The following is a 16,802-nucleotide window of genomic DNA, read 5'->3' on the forward strand; positions in this document are numbered from 1 at the left end:
ATAGCAACCACGACTTCCGCTTAAAGCGACTACAAGCTACTTGATTTTACAGTACGTACAGTATTATTTGCTATCGCCCTGGAGCGGGGTGTCAATCCAACCTTGGTAACTTTAAAAACCTGTGGACTTCAACTCCCAGAATTCCTCAGCTTTGCTGACTGAAGAATTCCGGGAGTTGAAGTCCACAGGTCTTAAAATTTGTCAAGGTTGGAGATCCCTGCCCTGGAGTATTTAATTATGGTAGGTGCTAGCAAGGCACGTGTTTTAAGCACCACTCAGCCTTAAAAAGAACTACTGCAGATGTGTCTCTTTAAGTCAGAGATCGGTGGAAGCTCATTGAGGAGAAGCTGTGAATGTTAAGAAAACTAAGAACTAAGTTAAAACTAAGGTTTAAATTAAAACAAAAAACTAAGAAAAGCAAAGATTGGAAAGTTTTAATGCCTAAATGGATCTGTGCGTTTGTGTTTCAGATGGAGAAAATCAGCCATATGCTTGATTTTCAAGAAATTGAACCCCCAGAGAATTTCTTATATTAAAACATTTCCGTACAAATAATATGTATTTCCATAATTTTACCTACATGCTAGGAAAGCAGTCATGAATTTTATTATGATTTGTTTTGCTCATTTGTAAACAATTTGCATAAAATTGCATGCAGATAGTGAAGGCTGATCAATGCATGTTCTTGTAGCTCTTTCTATTGCACTGGGTATGTAATGTTAATTGGATTAATTGGCACTACTGTAATGACTATAAGAAAGGATGACTTCCTTATTATCTAAATATTTAAATTGCTGCTTTCTATGTGCATTGTCTTCTTCTTTATACATTTGGAGAACTGTTGTCATTGCTTTTGTGTACTTGTGTTGCTTTATTTTATATTTTGACTATTCTGCAATAGAAGAGTAAAGTACTGTACATATTTAACATTAAATCAATTAAAATATTAGCTATGCGTGTAAGGAATGGCATATTTCCAGCAGATAGGTTTTTATTCTAAGAGCCACCTTTAAGAAAGTGGACAGAGGTTGTCACAGGAAAAGAAATTGTTTTTAAAATAGAAAAGTCGCATTAGGTATATTGTAGCTTTAAGATTCAGTTATTGTTCAGCAGCTTGAAATAACTGAGAAGGGAGGATAGTATACGCAGTAATGTCAAAATATTCAATCCATCCTCCTTTCCCTTTCAGAAACAGCTTCCTAGAAATTCCCATTTCCCAACTTCCTATAAATTCCCAAGAAGCTCCCAAAAGGAGATTCTTCTAAAAGTGACCACTATCCACCAGAGGGCATTGTTCACTTCCTTGGCTACACTTTATTCCTATTCTGCAGCGATTTATGTAATAAATAAAATTAATGAACCGGGGCGGGGTCACGACATACAACAACATAGTACTTTTTTATTGTTGATTTTAAAGGTGCTTAAGAAGAGAACCAGATTTGGGGGGGGGGGGGTAAAAAAAAGAAATTCAGGAGATTCTTTAAAATTAAATGAAAAACAGAACACTCGGTCATTCCAAGCCGTTTGCCAAATCAGTTCAACATTCCCAATACTTTACAAAGCAAACAAAACAAAACGGGAGAGAACACCCAGCTCCAAACACAGCATAATGCGCGCCCCCCCCCCCATTAACCTTTTCAGGGTCAACGCCTTGTCACAACGCTGTTACAGCAATTACGAGGGTGAGCTTTTCGGCACTGTGACATTGTAATACGTTCAAGCCATAGTTAAAAGATGAGGGTTTTTATTAGAATTCAACCGATCTGCCAGGTTGACTTGGAAGAAATCATTCCAGCCAAAGTTTTATACATTCGAGTATGGCTCCGGGATCGAATCGGTTCAGTTAGTCAAAAAGCCTTTTAATGCTGGGGGGACGATCCGAGCCTGCAGGATCCTACAGGTGTGCCAACACATCGGTTTCACTTGTTGGCACCCATCGGCGATCCCGAGATCGTGGCGAAACACCAGCACCCGCTCGGGATGCTTTCGGGAACGTCCGCTGTTAATCGAGGCGCTCGAAAAAAATTTTCCCGACCAACTTTCCCTTATTTTTAACTCTCACGACCCGGGATTTTCGGGCCCCGCCATTCTTCAGGGTTTGGGGGGGGGGGTGAAAGAAAGGGAAAGGAAAGACGATATAATTCATGAGGCGAAGCTTATTTTTTATTCATTTATCTGTCAAGCCCGTATTGGTAATAGATGGCACAGTTTATGTACAAAAGATAATAAGCCCCTAACTGCTAACTTCGCCGAAGGGAGGGGGAGAGTGGGGTAAGAGAAAGGAAAGACGATACAATTTGTGAGACGAACCTTTATCTATCTATCTATCTATCTATCTATCTGTCAAGCACGTGCTGGTAATATACATAGTTTATATACAGGAGATAAGCCCCTAACGTAATTAGAATTTTTAAAGATTATTTTAAAGATTACTTTAATGGATATTAATTGGATTACTATGCTATTGAGAGGGGCGGCATACAAATCCAATTAAATAAACAAATAAACAAACTGCTAACTTCACCGAAGAAGGTGGGTGGGTGAGGTAAGAGAAAGGAAAGATGATACAATTCGTGAGGCGAACCTTGTTGTCTGTCTGTCTTCTGTCTGTCTGTCAAGCACGTATTGGTAATATAAATATATATGATATAGTTTATGTACAGGAGATAAGCCCCCAACTGCTAACTTCACCAAAGCGAGCGGGTAAGTGAGGTAAGAGAAAGCAAAGGCGACACAATTCCTGAGGCGAACTTTTCAAGCCCCCAACTGGCTAACTTTCGTCGAAGCTCGGAAGCCGAAGCTCCCAACCTGCCTTCCCGGAGGCCCATAGCGCCCCCTGAGCATTGCGCTGGACGCGAAGGCTGGGCTTAGCGAGAGAGAGAGAGAGGGAGAGCCCTCGGTTGCTCCCCCTGTGCCCGGCCCGGTCTCAAAGACGTCATGAGAGGGAGGTATAAAATTTCAAGCGAGAGAAACAGAAGCAGGCAGTGCGCTTGGCGAGGAAAGGCAGGCGGGGAGGAGGCGACGGGGCCAAAGGGGGCCGAGGGAAGCTCGGCTGCGGTCGAGAGAGGAACGGCTGGGGCTCGCCGCAAGAAAAAAAGAGAGAGAAGGCTTCTACCAGAAGCCGGGTGACGGCGGAGGAGCTCCGAAAGCCGGCTAGCGGCTTTTCCCCCCTCAAGAACTCTTGAGAGGAACAGCAAAAAGGCCACTCAGGCGCGTCTCCTGAGGGGAAGCCGGCATGGCGAGCGACGGAGCGGCATGAATGGGCGGCCACAAGGGCGCTCTGGGTCCCTGACGCGCGCGCTCCCCGCCGAGTCTCCCCGCCGCCCAGCGGGATCGGGAGCCCGGGCGAGACGGTGAATTGAAGGCGGGCAGCTCGGCCCCGATTTGCCCCCCTCGCGCGGACGCCCTCATGGAGAGGAACCCTGGCGGGGCGGAGCGCCGATCCGCTCCCTGCTCTGCCTCGACGGCGGCCGGCGTCGCCTCGTCTTCCTAGGCTCGCCACCCTCCCACGCGCTCCCGAGGCCGGCGGGGAGATCCTTCATGCCCCTGCCCGCCGAGTGCCCCAAACGGCAGGATCCGCTCGGTCGCCCGCGGCTTTTTTCCTGCGGACTCGCCCCGCCGCTCTTGCCCCCGCCTGGAGAAGATGCACTTGCGCGGGACTTTGCTGCTCCTCTCGCTCCTCCTCAGCTTGGCCGCCGTCAGCCTGGCGCTCTCCTCCTGCACCACGCTGGACCTGGAGCACATCAAGAAGAAGAGGATCGAGGCCATCCGGGGCCAGATCCTGAGCAAGCTGCGCCTCACCAGCCCTCCGGAGAGCGTGGCGCGGAGCCACGTGCCCTACCAGGTCCTGGCTCTGTATAACAGCACCCGGGAGCTGCTGGAGGAGATGGAGGAGGAGAAGGAGGACGGCTGCTCGCAGGACAACTCGGAGACCGAGTACTACGCCAAAGAGATCCACAAGTTTGACATGATCCAGGGCTTTCCCGAGCACAGTAAGTCCTTGCCGCTGTCTTAGTATGTTGTTTATTATTGTTTATATTGTTTTTATGCCGTATTAATTATTTTGTACGCAGCCCAGAGTCCGCAAGGAGTTGGGCAGCTTAAAAGTCAATTAAATTAAATCGTTCCTTCTGGGTTCCCGGACTTTAAAAAGCAGGAAGAGGCGGGAGAGGTTGCCTACTTATCATTTATTCAAAGGGAGGTTGGAAAAGAGTCCTTCGGGAGTTGGGCAGCACACAAATGAGTCCCACCACACAAAACAATGTCGTCTGGCGGGACCCAGGGGAAGAGCCTTCTCTGTGGCGGCCCCGACCCTCTGGAATCAACTCCCCCAGGAGATTAGGATTGCCCCCACCCTCCTTGCCTTTCGCAAACTCCTTAAAACCCACCTCTGTCGTCAGGCATGGGGAAATTGATTCCCCTGGACCGTTTCTGTTTTATGCATGGTTTGTATGGGATGTGTGATTGCTTTTTTATATTAAGGGTTTTAAAATTGTTTTAATCATTGGATTTGTACTGTTTTGTTGTTGTGAGATGCTCTGAGTCTCCGGAGAGGGGCGGCATACAAATCTAATTAATAATAATAATAATAATAATAATAATAATAATAATAATAATGAGTAGGAGGAAGGAAGGAAGGAAGGAAGGAAGGAAGGAAGGAAGGAAGGAAGGAAGGAAGGAAGGAAGGAAGGAAGGAAGGAACAGAGCATCCCCTCTTGGGAAGAGGAAGGCAAAGTCACCAATCAGTTAAAAGATTGGCGTTTGGAAAAAGTAACAGCTGAGTCCTTATTTGCCTTAGAATGACTTGAGTCCTGCTGTAAGTATAGATCTGAATCCAAGGCACAGTTAGTCTGGGTTCTCTGCAATTGTTTAGCTGTTTGTCAATTCCTGGTTGCAAAAAATAAAGACCATTTCTCTGCCAGGTTCTCTTGAGAGATCTAGCCTGATAAATTAGCCCCCCCTCCCCTTTTAGGATGCAGAATCTTGTCTGGCCAAGAAGTTGGCAATAGCTGTTCATTGCGGCATTGTGAGCTGGTGTGTGTGTAAAGTAAGTGCCTGCCAAGGCACTAATATTCATACAAATGGATGAGGGTCCACTTGTATGCATGCACTATCAAAGCTGATTACCTGGACATTTATTAGATGCACAAGTCATCTTTGTAAATGTGTGTGTGTGCGCGCGCGCGTGTGTGTGTGTCCATGTCTGTGTATATCAGGAAATACAAAAGTTACATATAGATGTGTTTCCAACATAACCAGAAATGTTTAAGTATATGTGTTGGATATGGAGAGAATATTATGAATATGAGAATAAAGTGTGTCTGACTTTAGAAGTGGCATACAAATTTCACTCATGGGTGAAAGCTGCGGTCCAAAACAGACTTGTACAATGATTTGTTAACACCCATCATTACCAAGCATCTTTCGGCTTTGGGTCTGGTAGTGTGCTCAGATGGCTTTTCTAATAATGAAAGAGGCTTTGACTCTCTGACCATCAGTACTTTTTCCCTTGACTGCCATTAGGTGTCCTCATGGGCTCTTGAATTAACAGCAGAGCTGAGTGGGAGGTGAATTGGAAGACTTGGCCAAGTATCCCTGAGGGAGGGGGTAGAAAAAGCAACAAGAGAAGAGAATGGCAGGACTATCTTCCAGGCTGTTGATGATGACTGTAGAGGCCTGAAGATAGTGATGAGGGTGAGAGCTTAAACAATCCAGGCGGCAATCTCTGCACCCTTTCTTGAAAGTACCGTAGGTTTTTACTAAGGAAAGCAGGGCTGGTGGTTAGACTCTTAGAAGCCGGTCACACTAGTCACACTGAACCCAACAGTTGCAAACATGTTGTGTAGCCCCTCTTCCCATGGGTAGAAAAGTTTTAGCATTGGTAATAAGCAAGTTAAGCTAGCTTTCAGTGTCTTGGAATATGTTGAGTTCAGATACTGAAGAGGCAGGAGACTGGCAGTGAGACTTCAGCTCTTTATTGGTTATAGTGAGCAAACATCAGGGGTTTAAATAGAGAGTCAATCAGAATTTCCCTGCTCCACTTCCTTGTCGGACTGGAGTGAAAACTTCCCAGCTTCTCAGGACAAAACATCCCTTCCCCTTTAGTTCAGGGCATAAATTAGCATGCGCAATCATTTAAATACATAGGACGTTTAATTGCTCTAGTTAATCTACACAGTTCAGTCAGGGCGTTGGCTGAGACTGGAGAGGAGGTGTTTTCTCTCTCTGGCTCCCTCTCTGGAACATTCTGGAACAGCTCACCCAACATGTCAGATTCGGCAGAGCTGGACTCCTTATTGTCGCTGGGACCTCCAAATCAAAAGATAAGTGCACCAGCTCTCAGGAATTAGTTGTAGCTGTAGGGAGAACATTGTTAGGCGGTGGGCCTGTTTCCCAGTTTAATGGCCGGCAGTCCAATAGTTGGTCCACATGGTGCCGCCAGGCTCTGCCATCCCCCAGGTCTATTATGTATGATTTTGGGGCCTGTTATTTCCAGGACTTTCCCAGGTAGCCACAGAGAACCTGCGGCGAAGTTTCTTGCTTATACTGGGTCATTTATTTCAAATGTTTTTATTTTCGCCATATTGAAACTTTCCTCCTCATTTGAATAATCTGGGTGTAACCTGTCGAGGACAGATTGGAGTTTCCAGCCCATTAGAAGTTCTGCAGGGCTTTCCCCTGTGGCTGTACTAGAGGTTATGTATTCTGTTGTTAAGAGTTTCTCTATGCAAGCTTGCCAATCTCCCAGACCTAGGGCCTCCTTGGTGGCCCTAACTGGGCGTTCCGCTAGGCCGTTGCTGCTTGGCTTAAAAGGAGCAATCAGCTCATCACTAACTCTGATTTGTTGGCTGGCATCAGAGCCTCCCTAATGGCCCTAAGCTTGTCCATAGTGGGATCCATCTATCCGGATCCATCTCTCCGGTACCCCAAGAATTCTACCTCAGAAACTCCTACCTGGCACTTGCTCGCTTTAGGTCTCAGCCCTGCAGCTCAGAAACGGGTTAGCACTTCTCACAATCTCTCCTTTAGCAGTGTGACATCCTTTGCCATTGTTAATACGTTGTCAAAATACGGGACGACACCTGGCAATTTATTTAACACTTGTTCCATTATTCCTTGGAAGATCTCTGGGGCCACACTAATGCCAAATTGTAACCTGTTACATTCAAAAGCCCTGCAGTGGGTAACTATTGTTTGGGCCTCTGCAGTCTCATGATCAACAAGAAGTAGCTGATATACCAGTGCGAGGTCTAATTTTGCAAACATGGCGCCCCGGCATAGCGTGTATAATAGATGTTGGACTACAGGTACCAGATATGCACTCTGCTATAAGGCCTTGTTTAATGTGCATTTGTAGTCAGCACATAAGCGCACAGACCCATCGCTCTTTAATATTGGCACTATTGGGGTTTCCCATTTAGCATGATTGACCAGTTCTAAGACTACCTGTGCTATTAGCCTATCTAATTCTTTGTCGATCAATGGCTTAAGCACAAAAGGGACTCTATGGGGCCTTTGCCTAATCGGCTGTATTTTGGGATCTAAATTAAAGGAAATGGGGAGCTCATGTACTTGCCCAGCGCTGAGTCAAAGGTGTCCTGGAATTCCTGCAGCAGGTCATCACAGCTGCCCATAACCGTCATGTTAATTGTCTTCTCATCTCATGTCACCTTCAACTGGAGAGTTCTGAACCAATCTTGATCCAGTAGACTTGAAATGTGGCCACAGGCAACTGGCTTGCTTCTTGGTCATTGTATTTTATGGATACCCTTTTGATTCCCAACACTTCACCATTGGGTTGTTCAGCAGCAATGTCCTTTTCTTGAATCTCACAAACTTCAGCCCCCCCTTTAATTGGAGTGCTCCTTCAGCGCAGTGCTTCAGCAGCCTTATTAGATGTCTTGGTTTCCTGGCTTCCTCTACTGCTGCCTTCAAGGTTAACTCATTGCCCTTTGCTGGGAGTCTTTTGTAACTCCATGTCACGCATACCACGGACAAGCTGGAAGAGTAGTGCTTCATCTAGATTCTGAAATTTGCAATGGATTGCAGCTTTTCTCTGTTCAGCCATGTATTATTTATTATTATTATTATTATTATTATTATTATTATTTATTAAATTTGTATCCCGCCCCTCTCCGTAGACTCGGGGTGGCTCACAACAATAGTAGCAAAACAATATGTAATACAAATCTAATAATTTAAACTAAAAACCCATAATTTAAAAACATGCACACAACACACCATACATAAACAATATAGGCCTGGGGAAGTTATTTCAGTTTCCCCAAGCCTGACGGCAGAGGTGGGTTTTAATGAGTTTATGAAAGGCAAGGAGGGTGGGGGGCCTGGGGGCAATTCTAATCTCAGGGGGGAGCTGGTTCCAGAGGGTTGGGGCCACCACAGAGAAGGCTCTTCCCCTGGGACCCGCCAGACGACATTATTTAGTCAACAGGACCCAGAGAAGGCCAACTCTGTGGGACCTAATCGGTCGCTGGGATTCATGTAATCATTTATGCTCTCTTTCCTGCTGCAAGCGTTTGCTGAATTCGTACCTGCTAACAAATTTTGAATGTGCCGGATCATAGTGCTTCTTGAATACCTCCTGCAACTTTGTCCACATAACTGTTTCTATGGCTTTGGGCTCCGTAAATGCTACGACTCTATCAGAAAACGTGGGCCCACAATAGCTCAGGAAGATGTCCCTCTCCCTGTTATCTTTTAGATTCATCAATTCATTAGCTCCCAGGAAACAGTGGAATCTTTCCATATAGTTTTTCCACGATTCATTTATTCCATCAAATGGAGCCGGTGGATAGTAGGATGACATCACGGTGCTCTAGTTGACTGCTTCTTTTTGATCTGTTTGAATCTGGCGCTTCATGGTTCGGCGCTTCATTCCGGCTGGGCTGGATTGCCTTTGTTTAAAAATCCTTTTCAGTATCCCATCCTCATCACCAACGTTGAGTTCAGATATTGAAGAGGCAGGAGACTGGCAGTGAAACTTCAGGTCTTTATTGGTTATAGTGAGCAAACATCAGCCCCTGGCTGCTTTTGGCAGGGGTTTTGGGAAGGAGCCAATCAGAATTTCCCTGCTCCACTTCCTTGTCAGACTGGAGTGAAAATAGCAATAGCGCTTAGACTTCACAGTGCTTTACTCTATAAGTGGTTTACAGAGTCAGCATGTCACCCCCAACATTTTGACTCCTCATTTTACCCACCTCGGAAGGATGGAAGGCTGAGTCAATCTTGAGCCTGGTGAGATTTGAACTGGTGAACTACAGCCAGCAGTCAGCAGAAGCAGCTTGCAATACTGCAGCCTAGCCACTGAGCCACCATGGTTATGTCCCAGCTTTTCAGGACATAACAAAGATCATCCCCAAATCCAGAAGAACCAAAGATATCTACAAAGTTCAAGTAGGAGGTGGGCGGTGGGAGAGCAATAAAGAACATGAGTGGGTGGGAGCAATGTACTTCGGGACTGAAAGAACAAAAAGAGTTCTGGTGCTTTGAAGCCAAAATTATTTTTGAAGGACAGAGTAGATAGATTAATGTGTTCCATATGTGACTAGCAATCACTGCAGATGCTGGGGATGCTTTCTCCTATAGAGAGTACATAATGTATATTCAGCCACACTGGCGTGGTAGAATCGGTTTCTGCTTTGCATGAAATGAAGTAGATCGTTCAATGATCAGCAGTCGGTATGACTATTGACTTGCACTCAAGGAGCAGAGTTGGAATTATAAAGAAAATATTTGGCAAATTTGGTCATTCAGCCACTTAAACCTTTTGACAGTTCTGCAAAAATGTAAACATCTCCTTATCCCCCGCCCCCACAACTCCTTATTGTGATGGTATATATTGATTGTCATAATAGTTTTGCTGCCAGGGTGTTTTTGGAAACCAAAAAGGTGCTGCTACCTTTCCATGTAGAAGCTTGGCTTCTTTGCACTAGGTACAATATCAGATCTGAGAGCCTAGTGTCCTTACCTTGGCCGCAAGGTTCTAAAAGTCTTTAAAAATGGCTTTTCTTGTGAGAGACACCAACAGAGTTGTTTATTTGCATCATCATATTATTTATCCTCCAAGAAATTTATTAAGAGTCAGAATAATAGAGGTGGCACAGTAGCTTCTTCATAATGTTGTGGGCAGTATGAAAATGATATATAACAGATATTAAGCAAATCAGAGGAAAAGAGTGGTCTTCACAAAGGTAAAACAACAATAACAACAATGATACAGATGTGGTACATCTGTGCTTCCTCTTGCTATGAAATAGTACAAATGTGGAGCCATACAAAATGAAAAACAATAAATGCCATGAAGCTAAAATAAATTTAAAATAATATTTCTGAGTTTCAGCATTTCACTATGGTAGTGGAATAACAAAAGAGGAGTTTATAGTAAAGTATTGCAGTACCTACCAGTGGTTTTCAATCTTTCTCATGCCGTGACCCCTTAATATGGTTCCTTATATTGTGGTGATCCTCAACCATAAGTCTAGCGCCAATTCTCCCAACAGAGCTTTAAGCTGATTGGCAGGATGCTCAGAAGGATACCCCTACTGTAAACGCCTGATTGATCAGATTGTAAAAATAGGTTCCAAGGCGCCAGAATAGAAGCTTTAGTTCCTAACACCATGGGAAATTTGTCTTTTCCCATGGTCTTAGGCGACCCATGTGAAACGGTCATTCGACCTGACCCCATCCTGACCCCAGGTTGAGAACCAATGAGTCCTAGACTATGGTGTACAATTATGCTTGCCTCATTTTTCCTCAATGAGAGAAGTTTCAGGGGTTCATTGCTTAACCAATGTGAATTCATGTTTGGAAAATCATAAAGGAATTATGGAATTACTAAGCATTTGAGTTTATTTCTTTGTTTATTTATTTATTCATTCATTCATTCATTTATTGGATTTGTATGCCGCCCCTCTCCGTGGACTCGGGGCGGCTAACAACAGTGATAAAAACAGCATGTAACAATCCAATGCTAAAACAACTAAAAAACCCTTATTATAAAACCAAACATACATACAAACATACCATGCAAAAATTGTAGAAGCCTAGGGGGAAAGAATATCTCAGTTCCCCCATGCCTGACGACAGAGGTGGGTTTTAAGGAGCTTACGAAAGGCAAGGAGGGTGGGGGCAATTCTAATCTCTGGGGGGAGTTGGTTCCAGAGGGCCGGGGCTGCCACAGAGAAGGCTCTTCCCCTGGGTCCCGCCAAACGACATTGTTTAGTTGACGGGACTCAGAGAAGGCCCACTCCGTGGGACCTAACTGGTCGCTGGGATTCATGCGGCAGAAGTTAATAACTAACACACACACATCATCATTTAATTGCAGTGTTTCACATTCTGTTCTGAAAAAGAAATAACCAATAGAACAAGATGCTTCTATAATTTACTGAGTTCAGCCAACTTACTGATTTTCCTGCAGTGAAAGCCACTGCGGTCTCAAAGGTTGCTTCTATTGTTCCTGTGCTGACTTAGATTACATCAGCTTTAGCTGAAGAAGGCCCCACTGCCCTGCTTGGAAGGTATGGGGACGATCCAATTATTGAAAGTAATCAGTCAACAAACTCTTTAAGAGAAGATATTGCTTGAAGTTTGCCACCACCTTCTAAATTCTGCCTCATTCACACATCTCCTTATGGGGTCTTCTTTTGAGGCACATTTCCTTGAACAAATATCACTTAAAGCATAAAAATAAATACCTTCTGCCTCCTTAGCCAATATGGTTACATTAAATGGGATCATAGCAGTTTTAGTACAACGAAGTTGCCATGTTATAGTTACTGTACTTATTCAATTCTTTTCCTGATTCATATAGACACTATCTGAACAAATTGTGCAGCAGCCTAAGAATGTTGTTATTCAGGAGATAAATGAAAACACAAGGAAGAGTTGCTTGAAATGTTATTTGAGAAATAACACGAACTATATGTTCTGTTTCTGTTCCTTGCTACAAATTGGCAAGGAATTTGATGGAAACTTTTAATGCTCTACGTAAGAAACATAAACACAATTAATGGATATAACATATACCTTTCACAAGTTTTCAAATATCGCAGCTGGAAAAAAGTAGTCCATGAATGACCTTTGGGATTTCTATGTCTACCAAGCTGCAATATATGATGAAATGACAATGCAAATGTCTCCGTACATTTGCATCCTACTTTAATTGCACTAAACTGTTCCATAAAAATATACTATCCGTGCCAATAGCAACAATTGTCAGAAGCACATCTTAAGGTACAGAGAAAGGGAAAGCAGTCAATATTTAGCTTTAGTTATAGAACAGTGATGAGCTACATTTTGTTGATGGAAAGAGGGAAGGAACTGTGGATGTTCTTAGACAACCAAAGTTGTGATTGTCTGCAGCTCAGTTGGATGGTAGAGATATCAAGGGTCCTGCTAAGGGAACATTAAGAACAACCCAACAAGCTATCCTCTACTTAACAGGGGATTTGTGATTTATTTATTATTTGGATTTCTAGGCTGCCCTTCTCCATAGACTCAGGATGATGTCCCATATCAGTTATGCTATGAATAACTATTTTGTGAAAGTGATTACAAAATAATAATAATAATAATAACAACAACAACAACAATTTATTAGACTTGTATGCTGCCCCTCTCCGAAGACTCGTGGTGGGTAAAATACTACTAAAATCCCAACTATGGCCCAACTTCCCCAAAATTCTCAATTTTACAGTAGGGGAAATGATATTTAATTTGAAGTATGTCCTGGAAAGAAATTTACTCAAAGATCTGTATGAGTTTATTCAGGATGCAAAGGCAATGTGCTTGGGCAGGAAGAGAAACATCAGGTCAAACTAAAGGCAGTAAGAGCAGAGGTTGGCTGACATCAACCCCAAACTCAACCAGGTAGGATCTTACTTACAGTGAGAAGTTGAAGTGTGGACTCTCTGGGAGGAAGTGTTGCTTTGACTTGTGTCCTGGGACCAAACAATTTGCATTCCAAGGGATGCCATTGAAGTTAGATCATGAAGAAGAAATGTAAGAGTGCAATTTAACCCTGGTGAAAGCAGAGGCCTGCCTTGCTGAAATCTGTGCCATTTCTCTCTCCTTTGCCTGGATGATGGATTTGGTCCCATGTCTTCAAAAGTGGACGGTGTTCAACTTTTCCCTGGCTTTGACCCTCTGCCAGGTGGTGATTCAGAACAAACACGGAGCCAAACCCACTCTGCTCCCCCACTCCCCGCCACCCGAGGAAGTGGGGGGAGTCTTATTCCATTGAGGTTTCTAGTGCTGATACAGACAATTCCGAGCGGCACACACAGGAAATAGTGCTGGCTCCAAACTGCTCACCAGATAGCTGAAAGTATTTGTCTTGTTCCAGGACTTTAGCCCCGAAGAGGAAGCGAGATAGCAGAAGGAGGAGAGCTTTCACTCCGATAGAGAAGCAGACCGTCTCACATCTTGGTTCCAAATGATGACAGGCGAAAAAGGTCTTTGCACATGCCCAGCCTGCCTCCCCAACATTTCATCTCTAGGACAGGAGTGTACATGGCCAAAAAAAAAAAAATCCAGTGGCTCCTGTCCACATGACGCCATGTGGCAGGTTTCCCAAAGCACTACATCTTTGTTTCTTGTCAGAAGCAGCAGAGCCCGCTGTGTTTTGGGGCTTGGGGGAGTAGTCTGTGCGTGTGGGCAAGGAGTTGAGGAATTAAAGACTCCATCTAGCCCCCTCCTGGTGGTCTGCTTTTGGGGCTTAAGTTGTGAAATCAACTTCTGTAGAAAAATACCAAAGCCTCTTTAGAGGAGATAGAGGGAGAAAAGGAAGCACAAGCAACTAGGACAGGGGTCCCCAAGCTTGGCAACTTTAAGACTTGTGGACTTCAACTCCGGCTGGAGAATTCTGGGAAGTTGAAGTCCACAAATTTTAAAGTTGCCAAGTTTGAAGACCTCTGAACTAGGATATGTAAGGGAGCACTTGGGGCTGACAAAGATTTTCCAGGTTTGAAGACCTCTGAACTAGGATATATGTACGGAAGCACTTGGGGGTGACAAAGATGTAAAGTTGACCTATGTAAAGTTAGCCTAAGATGTAAAGTTGACCTATGAAATGGCATTCAGTCCATTCCAGTGGTCTCAATGAATTATTTCCACTGGGGATTTTCTTGGACTTTTCAGTAGCCTTTGATAGCATGGATCAAGAGGGGACAATCTAGAACCCCCAGATCACTAAATTTGAATTTCCTGCCATTTTTTACAAGAATAGTAATAGAGACCGAAATATGTAGGGTTATTTTAAAAATGTGTTAATACATCTGTTCCAAGTCATGGGGGGGGGAGAGAAATCACAATGCCAAATACAGTATGTCATTTGTTGACCAAGGGCTTCCTCAAGATTGCACCAACAAAATTTGGTGGCAAAACAACTCAATAAGGAGCTTTTGATTTTGGGTTTGTTTGTTTGTTTATTTATGAAGAAATAAAAACTGATATGTGAATCTTTAAACAATTGAACACAGCTATTTTAATTGTAACAACAATCACCAAATTACTAATTTCCTAGTTGGTTTAGGTGTGAATCTGTTTGAAAACAATGTTTTTAAAATAATTAATATTTGACTTCTTTTTTAATGTATTTGTATTTGCATATTGTTTTAAGCCACCCTGAGTCCTTCGGGATTGGGTGGCATAGAAGTCGAATAAATGAATGAATGAATGAATGAATGAATGAAGGAAGGAAGGAACGAAGGAAGGAACGAAGGAACGAAGGAAGGAACGAATGAACAAACAAACAAACAAACAAACAAACAAATTTGTTGCCTTTTGATGGGCCAGTTTTAGCTGGTTATCCTTTACAGTGACTTTATATCACTTGTTCTTTATTCGGTTTAAAATTATTCTTTATCCTGAATATATGGGACTAAATTATTAATAAGCTTAAAGGATGAATCGTTAAGGGATGACCATTTGAAGGTAACCAACTTACTGATTCATACTAGGACACTGTTTCTTTTGCTCTTAAATGATTTAATCTGTCTAAGAAACACCATCTGGATAGAAAATACTTCCAAGGAGTAAAGTAATATGTTAACTCTGCCTTGATTTTTCTACCTAATTCTAAAGAGTCATGTCAAACAGAGAGATGGGCCGTATGTAAATTTAATAAATAAATTTATTAAATGATCTCAACCCTAGTGGGGTAATGGTCTCCCTCCTCAATGCCATTCATTTGTCATTTTCTTTTAGATGAGCTGCCACTATGCCCCAAAGGAGTAACTTCCAACATGTTCCGCTTCAACGTGTCTTCAGCAGAGACAAACATCACCAACCTCTTCAGGGCAGAGTTTCGAGTCCTTCGCTTGCCAAACTTCAGCTCCAAACGTTCTGAGCAGCGTATTGAACTCTTTCAGGTAATCCTGCTTCCTAGCAGGGCCTCCAGGGTACTTCAAGGGACAATCTGCTGTTTCTAGTGGATATTTTTGCTTTCTTTTCAATCTCCCATGCACTGGTCCATAACTACTAATCTTTCGTCTACGGCATCTGAGTGTTTCACCCCTACAAAAGGCTATGAAGGGAGGATGAGCAAGGTTGTGTTAGCATTATGAAATTATTTCAACATTCTATAGATAAGGCATGTTATGTGCTATGATCCTTAGACCAAATAAATCAATAGCTGTACAGTGGTATCTCTACCTAGGAACGCCTCTACATACGAACTTTTCTAGATATGAACCAGGTGTTCAAGATTTTTTTGCCTCTTCTCAAGAACCATTTTCCACTTACAAACCCGAGCCTCCAAAACTGTAACAGGAAAAGGTAGGGAGAAGCTTCTGTGGGGCCTCTCTAGGAACTTCCTGGGAGGAAACAGGGCCAGAAAAGGCGGAGACAAGCCTCCGTGGGGCCTCTCTAGGAATCTCCTGGGAGGAAACAGGGCCTGCACCACCACCCCCTGTGGTTTCCCCACTTGCACACATTATTTGCTTTTACATTGATTCCTATGGGGAAAATTGCTTCTTCTTACAAACTTTTCTACTTAAGAACCTGGTCACAGAACAAATTAAGTTCGTACCACTGTGTATTACTCAGCAGTGCAAACGAGAGAGTGACTTCTCTTGTTCTTTGTTACCAAAGGGCACATCTTCACTTTCCCTTATATTCATCTTGAGAACATCTGGCTAACCATTCTGAAAGATCATACATGCAATGAAGCCTTCTCAGCCCTAATCCATAGCCCAAACCAACTGAGGCTGAACTGAAATTGAATGTGGGTTTTTCACTGTCCCCTGGAAACCAGGCTAAATTTGCACTGGGCTTAGTACTTTGGCTCATGCTGAGTTAATGACGCAAAGCCAAGGGATAATTCCAGCAACTATTGGCCCCTTTTGGCTGGTGTGGGCATGAACCCTCCCCTCTGTTCTTCACTGTACAATGTGTCAGCCATCTGCCAGGGCTGCCAATATATTACGCAGGGATTCCTCACTGTTCGGCAAGCCAGCACAGCTGCTGACTACTTCTGCCAAGAGAAGATGGACATGTTTCAAATCCCAGCACCCCCTACGCCCACCTGCTGATAGCAGCATCACCACATGCAACCATCTAGGGTGGATGCCAATGCACCGTGTGGGTGGGAGAATCTCAGGAATAGCCCTGTGATATGTTGATGGATAACTGGCTGATGTGGACACGTTCTCCCCTTCCAAGTCATGCCCCCTTGCAGTTTTCTTTTTTTTTAATTTTTATTTTACAAATGTGACATACAAGACAAAAGAAAAAACGTACATAAAAACATGTATATACAACATTTGGGAAATGAAAGTTTC

General features: G+C 43.6%; 1 protein-coding gene across 1 annotated transcript in view; it reads left to right on the plus strand.

The window, feature by feature from the left end:
* The first annotated feature begins 2,964 nt into the window (after positions 1-2,964).
* TGFB3 (transforming growth factor beta 3) overlaps positions 2,965-16,802 on the plus strand; it is a 32,488-nt gene continuing 18,650 nt past the window's right edge. Inside the window, exons 1-2 of the mRNA XM_070754570.1 lie at positions 2,965-3,992; positions 15,229-15,392. Of these exons, the coding sequence (XP_070610671.1) occupies positions 3,644-3,992; positions 15,229-15,392 (513 nt within the window). The 5' untranslated portion in view covers positions 2,965-3,643. The remainder of the gene's footprint in view (positions 3,993-15,228; positions 15,393-16,802) is intronic.

The sequence above is a fragment of the Erythrolamprus reginae genome, chromosome 1 (assembly GCF_031021105.1).
Source record: "Erythrolamprus reginae isolate rEryReg1 chromosome 1, rEryReg1.hap1, whole genome shotgun sequence".
In the NCBI taxonomy this organism is placed as follows: domain Eukaryota; kingdom Metazoa; phylum Chordata; class Lepidosauria; order Squamata; family Dipsadidae; genus Erythrolamprus; species Erythrolamprus reginae.